The 21727-nt window shown below is 34.4% G+C and overlaps 1 protein-coding gene across 1 annotated transcript in view; it reads right to left on the reverse strand.

Moving 5' to 3' along the window:
* LOC145241307 (malonyl-CoA-acyl carrier protein transacylase, mitochondrial-like) overlaps positions 1-21727 on the reverse strand; it is a 99123-nt gene that overhangs the window by 93 nt on the left and 77303 nt on the right. The window contains exon 4 of the mRNA XM_080104150.1: positions 1-341. This exon is cut by the window's left edge and continues 93 nt beyond it. Within this exon, the coding sequence (XP_079960276.1) occupies positions 1-341 (341 nt within the window). The remainder of the gene's footprint in view (positions 342-21727) is intronic.

The raw sequence follows: 21727 nt of genomic DNA on the forward strand, positions 1-21727 counted from the left end.
GTGCCCAAATGCTTTCCAGGTCCGACTTCATAAGTGTGAGGAAAGTTTTCACCTTTTTTACGAGAATATAAAACATGCATGGTCTGTTCCCATTTGACAGGCTTAACAAGATGCAACTTCAATAGTTTCTGAAATTCTTGGTTGGAATTTGAATACCTCTCAGCTTTTACATTGCTAAAAACAGGAATTGCTGGTGGCTGGAATTCTACTTTCTTCAGAGCATTACTGAATTCAGGTAATCCATCTTGCATCAGAGATGTGTGAAAAGCACCGCTTACAGCCAAACGTTTGGTTCGCTTGATTCCAAAATCTTTAGCATTCTGTGCAATGAATTCTATTGCCTAGTAAATAGAAAAAAAATAGATATGATCAAAACAAACAAGTTTTAAATACATTAGTACATTACAATAGGAACACTCAATGGTGTGTGTATATATATATATATAGTCATCCACATACAGTACTGTTTCACTATTTCACAGCTCATCAGTGCGGCTAGACAAACAACTACCTCAAGCCAGGATCGAAACCGATCACTCAAACGACAGTCAGAGCTTCTAACTGTTGATCTATACGGCTGCTGCTATGCGGGCAGTGAATTAACAATGTTTTGACATTGTCCAAATACATAAGCTCAACTTGTTTACACAAATATATATATATATATATATTAATAAAATAGTTGCAGGAATTACCCCCTGCAAAAAAGTATCATAGGTTTGCAATAACAGATGCCACATACAAATTCAATACAGCTAGGCTAGCCACCATCTTATGTAGTTTTCAAACACCTTTGCAGGCACATTCAATTGTAATAATAAAATACTGAATTACATCATAGGAGTAACACCATCCAAATTGCAACAGCGTTAGAGGAAGGGGTACCTACTTTTTCCATTATATATTTAGACCTATAACTGCCACCAGTTGAAACTGGAAGTCTACATGTTCCACATATTCTATGCTTACACCAACTGTAACTGGCTCATACATACACAGATATACCATTATCTTTCCCATAGTAGAATAAAAAATAATAAAGTCTCCCTTGTGAAAGTCTGCTGCCTCTGATTGGTTGCCCGCTAATTCTCTTATTCCGGAATTAGATCATTCTAAACAAACACTTCGGAATATTACAATATGGCGACAAATAATCAATTTCAGTTAAAAGACAATTTTTAACATCACAACATCGAATGAATTTCCCACTTACGTAACTAATGACTGTTTAGCTTTTCTGCTAAGACTAAAACATTCACAAACATATATTTACTACTAGATACAATACATACCTTCAACATTCTTTCTTTCTTTATGGTTGTTGCCATCAAATGTAAACAACATACGAGTAGTTGTTGACCGATATTATATCAATTGTGGTTAAATGTTTGCTTATTTTTTCCCTTACACATCTAATTTTATACATTAACTAATTTGTTAGAATGCTTTCTTTTATCATTCTGATTGCCCACAAGCGGAGGACAATGTTTACAGTTTGATAATTAATGATCTCGTTTTTTTTATTTATAGATTCTGAATTTATGCATTTACTGAAGTACACTAAAATAATCATGTGATTTAGAAACCCATTTCTCGCGTGAGGAGAGGATACTGTTTTGCAATTGTTGCATACTTTCTTAATAACAGATACTGTAAAAACAGAAAATTTAATACTGGTAACCTTAAAATTATCCTAATGTTTCATAAATACTGGCAACTTATTTTTTAACAATTAAGCATACAAAAAAATAATGTGTGCAGTATACTCAGAAGATAAACAATGGCCAACTTGAAAGATAGTGTCTTCAGTAGAAGGCAGTTACGAGGGGCATGCAATAAGTAATGCCCCTGACCCACTTCCAGTTGTCTGATCTAGCTGAAATTTTTCATGTGCAATGATTTATATCTCTACGGGTTATGTGGCAAATTACAGCTCTGAACTAATTGTGCTTTCTGTTTTACAGGTGTTTGAACTGAGTCAGGTGTGAAATGGAGCCTGTTGAATGTCGAGCAGTGATCCGGTTTTTGTATTTGAAAGGACGCACACCACAGGAGACCTTTGATGAAATGAAAGAAACTTATGGTGATAATGCCCCATCATATGACCTTGTAAAACGCTTGTATCGTGAATTCAAACATGGCCGGAAGTCTGTGGAAACAGCTCCCAGACCTGGTTGCCCCCCTTCTGCCATTGATGAGGCATCTGTCCGTCAAGTTGAGGCTGCCATTTTGGAAGATCGGCGCATTACTATTCGCCAAATAGCCCAAGATGTCAAGATTAGTACAGGGTCTATAGAAACTATCATTCATGACCATTTGCATATGCATAAGGTGTCTGCCAGATGGATTCCCAGGTTGCTCACACCATTCCAGAAGCCAGAACACGTCAAGTGCTTGAGGATGAATTTGGAGATGTGCCAAGAAGATGAGTCAAAGTTTTTCAAAAGACTGATTACACAGGATAAAACCTGGGTCCATCACTATGATCCAGAGACCAAAGCCCAGTCAATGCACTGGAAGCTCTTGGACTAACCACATCCAAAGAAGGCAAGGGTGCAGCCCTCTACTGGCAAGGTCATGCTCACAGTCTTCTGGGTCCAAAACGGAGTAGTGATGACAGATTTCCTGGCAAAGGGTACAACAATTACAGGAGCCTATTATGCTTCACTTTTGGGGAAATTAAGGGAAGCTATCAAAATCAAGAGGCGGGGCAAGATCAGTAAAGGTACCCTCCTCCTGCAGGACAACGCTCCGGTCCACAACTCACATGTCGCCAGATCAGAAGCATGGGCGTGTGGTTATGAAATCCTCCCCCATCCTCCCTACTCTCCTGACCTTGCACCCTCTTAACTTTCACTTCTTCCCAGCCATGAAGTTGTTTTTAAAAGGAAAGCGTTTCCCAGATGATGCAGCCTTGATTTCTGAAGTCACGTTGTGGTTGGAAGACCAACCTGGGGTGTTCTACAAAAACGGTCTCCAGAGCTGCATCCAACGATGGGAAAAATGCATAACTCTAGGTGGTTCCTATGTAGAGAAAGACTAATAACTGTGCCAAGTTTCGTTGCTCTACTTCTATGGGAAGTGGGTCAGGGGCATTACTTATTGCACGCCCCTTGTATTTACCACTGATTTCGCTCAGTCTGATGAATTAATATACAATGAGAATCACTAACTTTGAAAACTTCTGTTTTCATCTATTATTTTTCTAATGAACCATTTTTCGTAATTTTTTGAAGTTATACTGATTTAGGCATAACAAATAAGTATGCAATGTTTTTCCCTTAACTGCTTTTTTTAGAATCCGTCAGTACCTGCAGGTTATCGCCTCAAACCAGCACTAATCACCAGTAACCAACACTGCTGACAATAACAATGGCTTCAACTAGCTGCCAATGGAAAACAATGTCAGACAGTATAAGCCAGATTATTTCGTTTAGGCCATGGCCACTAGTGCCCACTATTTTCCAGGAATGGCAGTGGCCATCAACAACAACTGTAGTTTAATTTGTTTTCGAGGTGGGGGGATCCCTTAATGATTCTGTTCTGGATCTGTCATACTTTCACATGGCAACACCGGTTACTGGGTCATGCTAGTTATATATAATTTCATGAAAACAATGTAAACTTATGGTGGCTAAAGATACCAAACCGTTTCTCCAGTTAATGTTTTAATATAACTCACTTCCGAATGAGGAAAAAAATAATCGAGGGTAAAATTAAAATTTAGGAATAGCTGCCTTATAGAGATATTGTGCATATAAATAACGCATACATGTATACACAGTTGTGAAAAGGACTAAAGACCCAGGAGAGGTTAAATTAAGCCAAACCATCAACATCCAATAACACTCATTCAGAATTGAGACAAATGAATTAGTCACTCTTTCAGTTTTTAATCATAAAAATATCTGCCTATAATCATCTACTTTTAACAATTTTCATATCATTTTTGTTCTAACTGGGGGCGGGGTATCCTACTGAATGCCAGACATTCACCAACTCTCATACATTCCAATTGAAAGATCTTTAAGATTTTAATTGTTCCTTTATGTGCAATTTTTTGTATCATTCTTGCACTTGGTTCATCGGGTATATTTGTCAATTTGTTTTTGAAATTCTTTTTCATGAGTCTGATTGCTCCTATGATTACTGGAATGATGGAGATCTAAGATTCTGGTTTCTTTTCATGTCATACATAAAACTTTGGTGTTTCATTAGCTTTTTAAATGCACTCACATATTATTCCTGGTGGGGGGTATGAAACTAATGATTTTGACGATCATTTTTATAACCACAAGTCATGGTGAGCAACCAATGAAAAGCTTCTAAAGTTACTATAAAAATTGTCGAATTTTGGATTCAATCAGTTCGCCGCCATCTTTGTTACTGGCAATTACACTCAGATTCTGAACTACACTGCTTCTATGCTGCCATCTTTGTGACTGGCAATTACACTCAGGATCGTACTACACTCTGTTCAACATAATGTCTTAACACTTAACAGGTTATGCGCCCAGCCATCGTCTTTTCTTTGACGGTTCGGAATCTAAATTCAAATTGTGACAGGTAACATTTCTGGGGTATCTAAGGATTCGAAAACTACACAAAATGATACAATCTCCAACAGAGAATCCTAACGACCCCGAATTTCTCGAAAAGAATGCAACTGTTTCTGAAGAACTGATTCAATGCTTAGACGATAGAAGTCTGTCTCTGATTATAAGAGATGTCTTGGATGATGGACGGAAAGCATTGAACATTAAGAGAACATTATTTATCAAAAGGGAAACCGAAAATTATATCACTATACACAGAACTAATGTCTCTGAAACATAACGAGGATGAAACTATTACCGACTACGTTATAAGGGCAGAAACAACCACCAATGGTTTAAAACTCTCAGGTGAAATAATAAGCGATAGCTTGTTGATATCAATGGCCCTCAAAGGACTTCCAGCCGATTTTAAACCATTTACAACTGTTATAACGCAAAAAGACAAACCCATAAATTTCAGTGAATTTGAAGTTACAAAGAGACTAATCGGATGCTCATGGACGATAATAAATCCAGCAATATTATGAAGTTCAAAAATGCTTCTCAAAAATAGACACCACCAAATTACGCACCTCACCGCAACGTGTTCCCCAAAAGTAATTTTCACAAGAAAAAGAATAAAATTATCTGCCATAATTGTGGATGATCCAATCACAAAACTTTCCAATGTTGATATAAACGCTCTAAAATGGACTCCGTTGAGAACTTTGAAGAAGAACATACATTTCTATTCACATGTAACTTTGACAATACCACAAACGGTAAAAATCTCCTTGTAGACTGTGGTACTACAGCACACGCTATCACCAAGGAATCTGATTTTATTAATTTTGATTCAAACTTTAATCCACAAAGTCATTTTGTCGAACTTGTCGACGGCAGTCAAGTCTTGAAAAGAGACGATGCTAAAATATCCCTAAAAAATAATAAAGGCGAAATCTGTAACTATATTCTAAAAAATGTTCTGTTCATACCTACATTTAAGCAAGACATATTTTCCGTGCAGGCTGCCATTAAACAAGGCACGAATATAAAGTTTGGCCAAAACAAGTCAAAATTGATATACCCCAATGGAACTGTATTTGATATTAAAGAAAATGGCTGACTATATTATTTAAAAAGTATAGTTCCCTCAAAAACTGCCTGTCACGACCTGGAAACCTAGCATAGAATTCTAGGACATTGCAATACAGCTGATATTAAAAATTACCAAATGTAGTTGAAGGCATGAAAATAATACCTTCAGATGATCTCCCAAAGAACGCCAGACAAAAAAGCCACGAAAATTCTCTCACTTGTGTTCTGCGATTTAGCAGGTCCAATCAGCCCATGGCGAGAAATAATCTAAGGTACGTTTTGAACTTTATTGATGATTTTTCCGGTTTAATTATAGTTTATTTTCTAAAAAAAAACAAATCCAACACTATACTCGTCACTAAGAAATATTTAGCTACCCTGTACGACTCGATAGATATTACCCTGTACGACTCGATAAATTGTATTTGCTCAGACAATGGGACTGAATTTACTAGTAAAGATTGAACTTTTATTAATTAATCACCGTATTAAACACGAGAAATCTGCGCCGTATTCCCCCTTCCAAAATGACACTGCTGAAAGGGCATGGTGAACCCTTTTTGAGATGACAAGATGTCTACTTATCGAATCGAAATTAACGCATAGTTTATGGATGTATGCTTTAATGGCAGCAGCATATATCAGAAATAGATCGTTCAATAGAAGATTAGGCAAAACACTGAAGTGTTTTGCGGTGTAAAACCCAAAATGAACCAAATGCATATATTTGGTTCAGATTGTTTTGCATTTATAGAAAATACCAGTAAACTGAATACTAAAAGTGAAAAAGGTATTTTCATAAGTTATGATAAAAACAGTCCAGCATATTTAATCTACTTTCCAGCCCAAAATGCCATAAAAAGGGTTAGATGTGTAAAATTCAATGATATATTAAATTAAAAAAATGGCGATCCAGTGGATAAAAAACATGAAGAAATATTACCTAGCATCTTAATCGATCACAATGAAAATATTAATAACGACGACAATTACAGTAGAACTACTGATGAAAATATTAACCAGACACGTCGATACCCGATAAGGGAGCGAAAAAGGCTAGACTTCTTAAAAATTGAAAAGATACAAAACTACGCAGTGGATTACTGTTACTCATTGAAAAACGCACCGGAAAGTTATAATGAGGCGATTAATTCAGAAAATCACCAAGAATGGAAACAAGCTATGATATCCGAATTGAAAGCTTTATCTGAAAAGATCACATACGAAATAGTGGCAAAACCAACAGATAAAAATATAATTTCTTCACGCTGGACTTTTTCCAAAAAAATTACAGCTTCTGGCAGTGAAACTTTTAAAGCAAGATTTATTGCAAAAGGTTTTTCACAAATTTCTGGAGTAGAATATTTTGCAACATTTTCACCAACGACAAATTTATTGAAAATTAGAATTTTATTACAATTTGCTGCTCAGTACAATTCAAAAATACATCAAATGGATGTAAAAAATGCTTATTTAAATGCTCCGATTGACTGTGAAATCTATATTTACCCTCCAGAGGGATTTAAAATGAAAAATAAAAATTGCGTGTGGAAACTGAATAAATCATTATATGGACTAAGACAAAGTGCTCACAATTGAAATTTAACACTCCATAATTATTTAATAGAACAGGAATGTCACGTAGACTCGTGCATGTATACCAAAAATGTAGGTAATAAATTGTTGATTTTGTTTTTTTGTGTTGATGATATATTACTCACCTCAAACTGTGACAACACTTTAAAAGATGTTAAAAATAAATTAAATAAAAAATTTTAAATGGTTAATCTTGGACGACTGTCATGGTTCCGCGGTATAAAATTTACCTGTGAAAATGAAACTATAACAATGAATCAATCACGATACATTGAAAAAATTCTGCTCAAGTTCAGAATGCAAAATTGCAAAACCACGTACAACTCCCGTTGAAATGGGCATAAATAAAAATATAGGGACCAAAACAAAATCCATAAATGATCGATTATACAGAAAAATGGTTGGAAGCCTCATCTATTTGATGACCACAATTAGGCCTGATATATGTTACACTGTAACAAAGCTATCTCAAAACTTATCGATACCGACAATTAAGGATCTTAATTGTGCAAAACAAATCCCTTGTTATCTAAAAGGAACGAAGGAAAATCTTTAATATTTAAAAAGTCTACATATCCTCTAAATTTAGAAGGATTTTCAGATTCAGATTGGGGTAAATCTGAGGATAGAAAAAGTATAACGGGGTATTGTTTTAGACTGTCAAAGACTGAACCTATGATCTCTTGGAAAATTAAAAAGCACCGAATTGTTGCCCTTTCTACTTGTGAAGCAGAATTTGTGGCCCTCACCCATTCCGCGCAGGAGGCAATTTTTCTGAACACCATTCTAAAATCTATTTTAAAACCAGATTTAAATAAAAAAAAACCTATAGTAATTCATTGTGACAACCAGAGCAGTATCTTATTAGCAAATAATTCTATGATTTATCAAAGGTCAAAGTATATTGATATCAGATATCATTTTATAAGAGATGAAATAAGTAAAAAATCTATTACTAACACTTTATAGCCGAACTTTTTGGAATCTAATTATGAATAAATCTCTTTTCAGAAACCCAAAAAGAGAAGCATGAACAGTCGAAATCACACCAAAAAAAAAAAAAAAAAAAAAAAAAAAAAAAAATTATAAATTAAACTGCGACCATTTCTATCTTACTAACCAAATTAACCAACTAATATCTAACATAATGTTTCCAGTTTTTGTCTAAAAAAAATAAAAAATAAATAAAAAAATGTATATTTGTGAATTTTTGTGCATATATGTTTATGTATTTGAATAGGATTCTCTCTATATATATATGAAAAGTGTTTATTTTTATATATATAAAAAAACTCAATGTGATTTACAAAAAAAAAAAAAATGGCTTGTTTTTGCACACATTTTACCAATATATAATTAATTCTTTTTGACCAATGAGAATAAAGACAAATTCCCCCCCCCCCACAAAAAAAATTATTTAATTGGTTTATTTTTATTTGTTCATTTATTTGTTTATTTTTATTTTTATTTATATTTCTTTCCTTTTCTCAACTCAAACCAAAATTGAATCCGAAAGGATTTTTCCATTATATTAAAAAAGGGTGTGTATGAAATATTTTTGACTCCTGGTGGGGGGTATGAGACCAATGATTTCGACGATCGTTTTTATGACTACAAGTCATAGTGAGCAACCAATGAAAAGCTTCTAAAGTTACTATTAAAAATTGTCGAATTTTGGATTCAATCAGTTCACTGCCATCTTTGTTACTGGCAGTTACTGGTAGCCTGATCACTACCATTTACCATTTAGGAATACCAAGTGCTGTGTGTGGAGAAATGGTTACCATTTCAAATGACAAAAACAGCCATATTTATAACAATTTCATGATTGAAGTTAAAGAAAATTTACAACATTTCATATTTTAAGAACTTGGATTTATATCTTTTATCATCTCTGCAGCAAAAAAAAAAAAAAAAAAAAAATGCTATAAAATATCAATACCAAAAAAGAAGCCAAATTGACATATGTTTGACTAAGATAATTTCATAATTTATTTTTAAATGACCTTATATCATTTAAAATAAAACGCTCAGTACAGAATAAAGTTTGTAAAATTTCTTGTTTTTTAACTGATTCAAAATTTTATTGAATTTCATTTGAAAATAAGGGGCAGAAGATCCCTGTTGCCACTTTTTAATGATTAATTGTGTCATTTCATTGGTTTATTTGAGTCATGTGGTGTCAACAAAACAAACAGACAATAATTTAAAGATTTCAATGGGTTTTTTGTGTTAGATGAGAAATAGATTTTGACTTGTCAACATTTTAATTTTTCATCTTTGTGAATAGGTTATGAAAATTGTGTTTACATAAATTAATTATTCTCCTTTTATGATAACTTGATATAAGAACATTGAGAAGATATTTGAATGCAGTTTATTTTATCACATTTTTAAAATATAGAGAAGTTAAGACAATTAAAGTTATTTTTTGGGCTGCAGATATTTTTGTGAAGTTTAAGAGAAATTTTATTTTTCTTGAGAATTAAAAAAGATATCTTGACAGAGATTTCTGAGAATTAAAAAAAGATATCTTGACAGAGAGTCAATATTTAATTTTCTGAAGTGAAGACACTTAAATTTTTATTTGTTGAAAAGATCCGAGAATTACAAAATATCTATGATGGAAGGTCATTATTAAAAAGTTATGTTTGGAAAAAAAAAAAACTATCTTATTCAAAGGAAAAAGATTATGACATTATTTAATGAAGGTTATATTTCGGGTGAAAAAACGAAATTCAAATGTATCCTAAATTTGTTGAAATATCAGAGAAATTATTTACAAGTGTAATTGAAATTACTATTTGTTTATGAAAATAATAAATGAATATATATATATTAGGTATGTGCAAAATGAATGACCGATCGTGAAAATACATGAATATTTTTGCTATTCCTTTCACTAAAAAATTCACCAAAATTCAGTCAACCAACCAATTTAAATGAAATTGTCAGTATTTATTAAGATCACAGAATATAATGAACACATTTTTTAAATATCTCAGTAAGAATGTATTATCTAATTATCTATATATATAAAAGGCAAAATGTGTGTGATCATTTCGTGTATGTCTTCAAAAGGCTTCTTTCGCACACGCTCCCGGGGTTGTTACTATCGCTTAAAACTGTGTATATAGGTCCTATATCATAATATCTAGGAATTAGGAAAGCGCGTAGCGTATAGATTTATTTATGTCGATTTTTACAAAATTATTGCTATTTTGGCTTCTCGCGTGTTGATTGGGCTTTTTAGTATAAATATGTGAAACTAAACTCAAACGATGTCTTCTCGGCATTGCGCTGGGAAAAACGTCCAGAAGCAATCAGCTTTGATCAGACAACCCTCCCCAACATCTGTTGGGGAAAGAAACCCAAGCGCTGTGTGACTTCTATTGGACCTTCTTAATTAGGTCAAATGGAAGCAGCAGAATTAACTTTTATTGCGCACGCCTGTTTTTATAGTTAAATAACCTGCTTAACATTGTCTGTTGTCGCCGTGGGTCAATGGTTAACGTAGCAGGTTTTTTTTTTTCACACATTAATTTCCAACTCAAGGGTACGGGTTCGATTCTCATACTTACCTACCAAAACATTTATTTTATTATTTAACCCCCCCCCCCTGGAGTTTTGATTTACCACAAGACACCAGGGCATCGCCGGGTACCTCCGCTAGTCTATATATATAAAAGGCAAAATGTGTGTGATCATTTCGTGTATGTCTTCAAAAAGCTTTTCTCGCACACGCTCCCAGGGTCGTTACTATCGCTTAAAACTGTGTATATAGGTCCTATATAATAATATCTAGGAATTAGGAAACCGCGTAGTGTATAGATTTATTTATGTCGATTTTTACAAAATTATTGCTATTTTGGCTTATCGCGTGTTGATTGGGCCTTTTAGTATAAATAAAGTGAAACTAAACTCAAATGACGTCTTCTCGGCATTGCGCCGGGAAAAACATCCAGAAGCAATCAGCTTTGATCTGGACAATTGGGAGTTGCTTTCCCCCTCCCCAACATCTTTTGGGGGAAGAAACAGTTAAATTTGGGTAAACAAACCCAAACGCTGCGTGACTTCTATTTGACCTTCTTAATTAGGTCAAATGGAAGCAGTAGAGTTAACTTTTATTGCGCACGCCTGTTTTTATAGTTTAATAACCTGCTTAATGTTGTCTGTCGCTGTGGCTCAATGGTTAACGTAGCATGGTTTTTTGCACACATTAATTTCCAACTCAAGGGTACAGGTTCGATTCTCATACTTACCTACCAAAACATTTTTTATTATTATTTAACCCCCCCCCCCCCCGGAGTTTTGATTTACCTCAAGACACCTGGGCATCGCCAGGTACCCCCCGCTAGTCTTTCTAATATATAAAAGGCAAAATGTGTGTGTGTGTGTGTGTGTGTGTGTTTGTTTGTTTGTATGTCTGCTAAAAACTTTTGACAGACACAACAAAAATTAACAAACTTGGTATTCTATGAAAGCCCCTCCCTTTGGATGACAAATATCGAAAAATTAGCCCAAAAGGACCATCAGAAGTGGGTCAGCTGATCGATTTTCTGCAGGGGAAGGGGGCCGAAAAAAAGTGACATTTTAATGATATTTATACGTAATTTATTAAACGCTGAATCATGTCACGTGCCCTTGACGTAAGCAAGCTGTAATGGCGATAGGTTTATGAAAACATTGAATAGAGACTTTTGTTATCGGTAAAAAAGACACATCATGCATATCAAAATACAAAAATTTCACGTTAGAAGAATGTTTCCAAAGTTTTAGTACGTTAAAAATAATTAGATATGATAGTTAAATGAAAAATAACAAGCAAAAAATGTGAAGTAAAAAAAAAAAAATATGCTTACAAAAAATATTAACCATCGATGTTTTTACTAGAAAAAAACAAAGCGAGACGCCATTTTCCTTTTTAGTAACACTTCAGGATAAGGAAGACGAAGTGAGAGAGAGAGAGTGAGAGATAGAGAGAGAGAGAGAGAGATTCGTTTTACTGCGTTTTAAAATGTAAATAAACAAACATATGAGTGATTGTATTTGATCACATCCCAGGCTTAGGAACAGATACTACACTTTGATCTTAGTCAAAAAGACCAAGTAAAAAAACACGCGTATTATATATTTTTTGTATATTAGTTTGAATTCTAAGAACCGATACTACACTTTGATCTTAGCCAAAAGATCAAGTAACCGTCTTATACAGCTTAATTTTCTCCCAAGCATTATCTCCTATTAAAAAAAGATGCATAATTTATATTTACTTAGTGGGGGGGGGGGAGGAGGATGAAACCGCTTTAATTCTAAGAACAGATACTACACTTTGATCTTAGCCAAAAGACCAAGTAAAAAAAATGCGTATTATATATTTTTGAGGAAGGAGAGACGCATATTATGAGTTAGTGGGAGGAGGGGGCGAAAGATGAAACCGGTTTATTTCTAAGAACAGATACTACACTTTGATCTCAGCCAAAAAACCAAGTAACCGTCTTATACAGCTTAATTTTTTGCCGAGCATTATCTCCTATTAAAAAAAGATGCATAATTTATATTTAGATGTCATATTCCAAAAATCACAGAAGGCTATCCTTATTTTCGATTGACGTTTGTTTCTCTCCTTATTTTCTTAGTGGGGGTGGGGGGAGAAGGATGAAACTGCTTTAATTCTAAGAACAAATACTATACTTTGATCTTAGCCAAAAGACAAAGTAAAAAATAAAATGTGTATTATATATTTTTGAGGAAGGTGAGAGGCATATTATGAGTTAGTGGGAGGAGGGGGCGAAAGATGAAACCGCTTTATTTCTAAGAACAGATACTACACTTTGAGGTATTTATTTGCTCCCCCACAGGGCAAATTAGGCACAAGGCCGATTTTTAATGTGAGGAGTGAAGGGGAAATGGGGACCAACTCCCCGGGGAGTAGGGGAGCTGGATAGTGACAATTGGTATGAAGGGTTGCCCCTACATTGACCAAGGTCTTATATGTGGGGTTTCCCCCACATATGGTCTTTGCTTGCAGTATCTGCCGGAACAGATGGTATTTATTTGCTCCCCCACCGAGCAAATTAGGCAAAAGGCCGATTTTTAATGTGAGGAGTGAAGGGAGGGGGAAGGGAAAAAGGGGACCAGCTCCCGAGAGGTGGGAAATGGGAGCTGGTTAAAGGTCAGGCATATGGGGTTGCCCCCACATCTGGTCTTTGCTTGCAGTATCTGCCGGAACAGATACTACACTTTGATCTTAGCCAAAAGACCAAGTAAAAAAAGATGCGTATTGGAGAGAGGGAGGAAGGGACAGGGAATGAGTTGGTGCATATGTAGGAGCAAAATACCCAGCGTCGCCTGTAATAGAATGACATAGTACTAGCACGACATATATACTAGCTGATTACCCGGCATGGCCTGGGATTGGAAGAACTCTCGGCGATGCCTGGGATTGGAAAAAATTGGTTGATGTATGTACTAGCCAAATGCCCAGTGTCGCGCGGGATGGATTACATAGGTGGGTATCTGTACTAGCAAAATACCCGGCATAGCCCAGGATTGGATAAAGTAGGTGTATATGCACTAGCAGAACAGCCGGCGTCGCCCGGGATTGTATGACATAGGTGGATGTGTACTAGCAGAATACCAAGTATCGCCTGTGATTGTATGATATAGGTGAAGTATAGGTCCGATTCGACAATTTTGAAGGTGCTTGTGCAGTATAGGTCCGATTTGAAAATTTTTTATGGTGTTTGTGCATTATAGGTCCGATTTGACAATTTTGAAGGTGCATGTGGATTATAGGCCGATTTGACAATTTTGAAGGTGCTTGTGCAGTATAGGTCCCATTTGACAATTTTGAAGGGGCTTGTGCACTATAGGTCTGATTTTAAAAATTTAGATGGTGCTTGTGCAGTATAGGTCCAATTTGAAAAATTTAGAAGGTGCTTGTGCAGTATATGTCCGATGTGAAAATTTTGAAAGTGGTTGTGCATTATAGGTCCTATTCAACAATTTTGAAGGTACTTGTGCAGTATAGGTCCTATTTCAAAAATTTAGACGGTGCTTGTGCAGTATAGGTCCAATTTCAAAAAATTATATGTTGCTTGTGCAGTATAGGTCCAATTTGAAAAATTTAGAAGGTGCTTGTGCAGTATATGTCCGATGTGAAAAATTTGGAAGGTGCTTGCACTATATATATTTTACAATATGCAAGTGACTTCCCTTGGATGTAGCTTCATTATCAGATTCCATTAGATTAATATACAATCATTGTTATAATATGCAAGTGACCTCCCTTAGATGTAGCTTCATTGTCGAATTCCATTATATTAATATATAGTGAGTGTAGCTTCATATCCGTACTAGTAAAATACCCGGCATAGCCTAGGATTGGATAAAGTAGGTGTATATGCACTAGCAGAACAACCGGCGTCGCTCGGGATTGTATGACATAGGTGGATGTGTACTAGCAGAATACCAAGTGTCGACTGGGATTGTATGATATACGTGAAGTATAGGTTCGATTCAACAATTTTGAAGGTGCTTGTGCAGTATAGGTCCGATTTGAAAATATTTGATGGTGCTTGTGCATTATAGGTCCGATTTGACAATTTTGAAGCTGCTTGTGGATTATAGGCGGATTTTAAAATTTTGAAGGTGCTCGTGCAATATAGGTCCCATTTGACAATTTTGAATGTGCTTCTGCAGTATAGGTCCGATTTGAAAAATTTAGAAGGTGCTTGCGCAGTATATATGTTACAATATGCAAGTGACCTCCCTTGGATCTAGCTTCATTATCAGTTGCAATAAGATTAATATAAAATCATTGTTATAATATGCAAGTTTCCTCCCTTGGGTGTAGCTTCATTGTCGAATTCCATTATATTAATATACAATCATTGTTATAATATGCAAGTGACCTCCCTTGATTGTAGCTTCATTGTCGAATTCATTTAGATTAATATACAATCATTGTTATTATATGCAAGTGACCTCCCTTGGATGTAGCTTCATTGTCAAATACCATTAGATTAATATACAATCATTGTGATAATATTCAACTTACCTCTCTTGGATCAAGCATCATTATGGAATACCATTAGATTAATATACAATCATTGGGGTAATATGCAAGTGACCTCCCTTTGATGTAGATTCATTGTCGAATTCCATTAGATTAATATATAATCATTGTTATAATATGCGAGTGAACTACCTTGGGTGTAGCCTTATTGTCGAATTCCATTAAATTAATATACAATCATTGTCATAATATGTGACCTCCCTTGGGTGTAGCTTCATTTTTGAATACCATTAGAATAATATACAATCATTGTCATAATATGTAATTGACCCCCCTTGGATGTAACTTCATTGTAGAATACCATTAGATTAATATATAATCATTCTCATAATATGTAAGTGACCTCCTTTGGATGTAGCTTCATTGTCGAATACAATTAGATTAATATAAAATAATTGGTATGATATGTAAGTTACCTCCCATGGATGTAGCTTCATTGTCAAATTCTATTAGAATAATACAATCATTATAATATGCAAGTGATCTTCCTTGGGTGTAGATTCATTGTCAAATTCCATTAGATTAATATACAATCATTGTTATAATATGCAAGTGATCTCCCTTGGATGTATAGTCATTGTCGAATTTCATTAGAATATTATACAATCATTGCTATAATATGTAAGTGACCTCCCTTGGATGTAGCATCTTTGTCGAATACAATTAGAATAATATAAAAACATTGGTGTAATATGCAAGTGACTTCCATAGTGTAGCTTCATTGTCGAATATCATTAGATTAATATGCAATTATTTTCATACTATGTAAGTGACCTCCATTGAGTGTAGCTTCATTCTAGAATTCCATTATATTAATATACAATTATTGTCATATGCAAGTGACCTCCCTTAGATGTAGCTTCATTCTCGAATACCATTAGATTAATATACATTCATTGTCATAATTTGTAAGTGACCTCCCTTAGATGTAGCTTCATTCTCGAACGCCATTACATTTATATAAAATCATTGTTATTATATGCAAGTGACCTCCCTTGGATGTAGCTTCACTGTCAGATTCCATTAGAATAATATACAATCATTGTTATAATATGCAAGTGACCTCCCTTGGATGTAGCTTTATTGTCGAATAGCATTAGGTTGATATACAATCATTGTTATAATATGCAAGTGACCTCCCTTGAATGTAGCTTTGTTGTTGAATACCATTAGAATAATATACAATCATTGTTATAGTATGCAAGTTACCTCCCTTGGATGTAGCTTCATTGCCGAATACCTTCAGAATAATATACAATCATTGTTATAATATGCGAGTGACCTCACTTGGGTGTAGCTTCGTTGCCTAATATCATTAGATTAATATACACTCATTGTTATAACATGCGAGTGACCTCCCTTTGGTGTAACTTCATTGTCGACGACCATTAGATTACGCAAGTGGCTTCACTTGGCTGTAGTTTCATTTTTGAATACAATTAGATTGATATACAATCATTGTTATAATATGCAAGTGACCTACCTTGGATGTAACCTCATTGTCGAATACCATTAGATTAATATGCAATCAATGTAAAATTATGCCAGTGAATGCTTTATAGCTTGATATTTGTACTAGCATAATACCCAGCGTTGCCGGGGATTGTATCAGAAAGGTGGATATCTTTACTAGTAAAATACACGACGTTGCCTGGGATTGGATGACATGGGTGGAATGTTTCCTAGGAGAATTCCTGGGATCGGATGAGATGGGTGGATATTTGTGCTAACAGAATACCCCATATAGGAAGATGGTGTGATTATGTCGTAAAATCATGAAAAATTATTGTCCAGATTAGTAACATATCACAGAATTATGAAAAATGATGAAATGCGAGTTATTTGTTGGTGTGTTTATAATGAAATAACATGCCAGACAATGTCACAAATAATTATTTTAGCAAAGGAAAGGATATTATGTGGGCTAAATTATGAAAAACGATTGTCGAAATTAGTAACATATCCAAGAATTATGAAAAGTGATTAAATATAAGTTATTGGATTGGGGTTTTATAATGAAATGAACAGCCTTAGTCTTAAAGTTAATATTTTATTAAGAGGGGGTCGATTATGTGGGTTACATCATTAAAAATGATTGTAGAAATTAGTAACATATCCAAGAAAAGTGAAAAAGTATGAAATGTGAGTTATGTAATTGGTGCGTTTGGAATGAAATTACCAGCACAGACAATGTCTCAAATGTATTAATTTAGTAAGAGGAAGGGGATTATGTGGATTAACTCATGAAACATGATTGTCAAAATTAATAACATATCCAAGAATTATGAAAAATTATGAAATGTTAGTTATTTGATGTGCATATTGGTAATGAAATAGACACCCTAGACAATGTCGCATGGTTGTTATTTTAGTAAGAGAGGGGCGATTATGCGTGTTAAATCATCGAAAATGATTGTCGAAATTAGTAACATATCCAAGAATTATGAAAAATGATAGAATGTGAGTTATTTGATTGGTGTGTTTATCATGAAATAACCAGTATCAATGTCTCAAAGTTTTTATTTTAGCAAGAGGAGAGTGATTATGTGGGTTAAATCAAGAAAAACGATTAGAAAAATATACAATTATTGTCATAATATGCGAGTGACTTCCCTTAGGTTTAGCTTCATTGTCGAATTCCATTAGATTAATATACAATTGTTGTTATAATATGTAAGTGACCTCCCTTGGGTGTAGCTTCATGGTCGAATAGCATTAGGTTGATATACAATCATTGTTATAATATGCAAGTGATCTCGCTTGGATGTAGCTTCGTTATCGATTACCAATAGAATAGTATGCAATCATTACTATAATATGCAAGTGACCTCCCTTGGATGTAGCTTCATTGTCGAATATCATTACATAAATATACAATCATTGTTATAATATGCGAGTGAGCTCCCCTGAATGTAACTTCATGATGGGGTGGTTAAGTCGTAAAATCATGAAAAATTATTGTCCAAATAAGTAACATATCCAAGAATTATGAAAAATGATGAACTGTGAGTTATTTGATTCGTGTGTTTGTAATGAAATAAACAGCCCAGATATTGTCTGAAAGTATTTTAGTAATGAAAAAAAAAAACAGCCAGACTATGTCTCAAAGTTATTATTTTAGTAAGAGGAAGGGGATTATGTGGGTTAAATCATGAAAAAATGATTGTCGAAATTAGCAACATATCCAAGAAATATGAAAAGTGATTAAATGTAAGCTATATGTGTTTATAATGAAATAAACAGACCATATATAGTCTGAAAGTTATTATTTTAGTAAGACAGGGGTTAATTATGTAGCTACATGATAAAAAATGTTTGTAAAAATTAGTAACATATCAAAGAATTATTAAAAATGAGTAAATTTGAGTTATTTGTTTGGTGTGTTCTTAATCAAATAGAAAGCCAAGATGATGTATTAAAGTTATAATTTTAGTAAGAACGGGGCTATAATTAGCGTTAAATCAAGAAAAACTATTATCGAAATTAGTAAAATATCCAAGAATTATGAAAAATGCTGACATGTGAGTAATTTTATTAGTATGTTTGTAATAAAATAGAAAGCCCAGACAATGTCTCAAATGTATTATTTTAGTAAGAGGTAGGCGATAATGTCGGGTAACTCATGAAACATGATTGTCGAAATAAGTAACATATCCAAGAATTATGAAAAGTTATGAAATGTAAGTTATTTTATTTCTGTTTTTATAATGAAATAAACAGCGGAGGAAAAGCCTCAGAGTTATTTCTTTAGAAGGACGGGGTAAATTATGTGGGGTTAATCATGAAAAATGACTTGAAATTAGTAACATATCCAGGAATTATGAAAAATGATCAAATGTGAGTTATTTGATTGGTGTGTTTGTAATAAAATAACTAGCCAGATAATATCTGTAAGTTATAATTTTAGTAAGAGGAAAAGGGATTATGTGGGTTAAATCATGAAAAATGATTGTCAAAATAAGTAACACATCCAAGGCTTATGAAATATGATAAAATGTGAGGTATTTGATTAATATGTTTGTAATGAAATAACCAGTCAAACAATCTCACAAAGTAATTATTTTAGCAAAAGGAAATGATATGTGGGTTAAATTATAAAAAAAACGATTGTCGAAATTAGTAACATATCCAAGAATTATGAAAAGTGATTAAATGTAAGTTATTGGATTGATGTATTTATAATGAACTGAATAGCCCAGATATAGTCTTAAAGTTAATATTTTAGTAAGAGGGGGGTCGACTATGTGGGTTACATAATTAAAAATGATTGTTGAAATTAGTAACATATCCAAGAATTATGAAAAATTATAAAATGTGAGTTATTTGATTGATGCGTTTATAATGAAATAACCAGCAAGACAATGTATCAAAGTTATTGTTTAGCAAGAGGCGAGGGGATTATGTAGGTTAAATAAAATAAAACGTTTGTCAAAATTTGTAACATATCTAAGAATTATGAAAAATGATAAAATATGAGTTATTTGATTGGTGTGTTTATATAATGAAATAAACAGCCCAGATATTGTCTGAAAGTTTTTATTTTAGTAAGAGGGGGGGTCGATTATGTGGGTTAAATCTTAAACAATGATTGCCGAAATTAGTAACGTATCATAGAATAATGAAAAATGATTAAATGTGAGTTATTTGATTGGTGTGTTCGTAATGAAATAGACAGGCTAGAAGATGTTGTTATTCTTGTAAGAGGAACGGGATCATATCGGTTAATGAGGGGGCGATTATTTGGGTTACTTTATTAAAAATAATTCTGTATAATGAATAATTAGTAACATATCCAAGAATTATGAAAAAAAAAAGGAATTTGTTTATGTCGGACTTGAAGACATCCATGTTGAAGTCAGAAGGGAAACAGGCAAGCGGTAGAGAGTTCCACAGGAGTGCAGTTCTAAGAAAGAAGCTTTGTTCATGGAATTTTTATGGCTTTGATTTAGGCACAGATAAAGAGTGGGTAAAATTATTGACAGTGGTTTCAGCTAGACGGGTGTTTATCGTGAAAGATTGGTGAGGGGGGACCAGAGATTAGAGCTCAGACGAGCACCTGCCATGGAAATAACGATAAAACAAAGATAGGCTTGTAACGTCTCTTCTGTGGGAGAGAGGTTGCAGGGAAGAGAAAAGGGCATCCCTCATTAAACCACAAAGTCTATTTTGTACTCTGTTAAGGCAGGATAGGCTGTTTTTAGCAGCTCCTGCCCAGATGTGGCAGCAGTATTCCATCCTTGGACGTACTTGGCTTTTATATAGATAGAGAATTGCATCAGTAGTGAGATATCTTTTGGAGCAGTAGAAGGATCCAACCTTTTTTTCCAGCGACCTTGGCAACAGACTTGATGTATGTGTTCCATTTCAGATCAGGAGTAAAGGGCAAACCCAGAAGTTTGTTAAAACATGGGGCCTCACCCAGACGAGAGCCATCCATTTCAATTGATGCCAGATGGGGATCAGAGCGTTGATGATGTAAAGATAGGAACTTGGTTTTTGATGCATTAAAAGTAACAAGCCACCTCTTCCCCCATTGTACCACGTGCTCGAGATCAACGAAGAGAGAATCAGAGAGAACTTTGCTATTTACAGCCTTTCATGTGTTGCCGTAGATGGTCGTGTCATCAGCATAGATGCCAATGAATGATTTAAGTATGTGTTTTGGGAGATCATTGATGTAGATCAGGAAGAGAGTTGGGCCCAAGATGGACCCCTGAGGGACTCCAGCATTAATACTGCGGGCCTCTGATTTTTGCCCATCAACCACTACTCTTATGAGCCTATCAGAGAGAAATGATTTAATGATTGAGAAAAAATTTCCAGTTATACCGTAGCTGGAAATCTTGTGAATTAGGCCTTTATGCCATACCTTGTCGAAGGTCTTTGATATGTCAAGAGCAATTGCCCTAGAAAGGAAGCCTTTGTTGAGAGATTTGCTAATCCTATGAGATATAACCGTTAACACATCTGCTGTAGATCTAGCAGAACGGAAACCATATTGCGTGTCATAATTGGGATGCCGTCAGGGCCAGTTGTTTTACTGGAATCAAGGTTCTTGATTAGCTTGGCGACCTCATGCACAGATATTTGTATGTTACTTAGCGTGTTGTGTGTTATAGGAGGAAATAATATATGTGCTTCCGGGTTGCACTTGCTTACACCAATGCATTTATATTTGCCCTCTATCGCCCCCACAACATTGGATTTAATATCTTTAAGAGTTGTTTTTTTTTTTTACATAGGCTTCACCACTTATCAAGGCCGATAGGCCACTCAAGGATAAGGGTTAAAGAGTGTAGAGTAGTCAAAAGGACAATATAGTAATCAATAGTAATGGAAGTTTGGTAAATTTGTTAACTTAAGTGGAACGGCTCATCAGAAACTTGTTCACGTTGGACTTGAAGACAACCATATTATA

This window comes from Euprymna scolopes, chromosome 1 (assembly GCF_053919585.1).
Source record: "Euprymna scolopes isolate OS-2025 chromosome 1, ASM5391958v1, whole genome shotgun sequence".
NCBI classification, from domain to species: Eukaryota; Metazoa; Mollusca; class Cephalopoda; order Sepiida; family Sepiolidae; genus Euprymna; species Euprymna scolopes.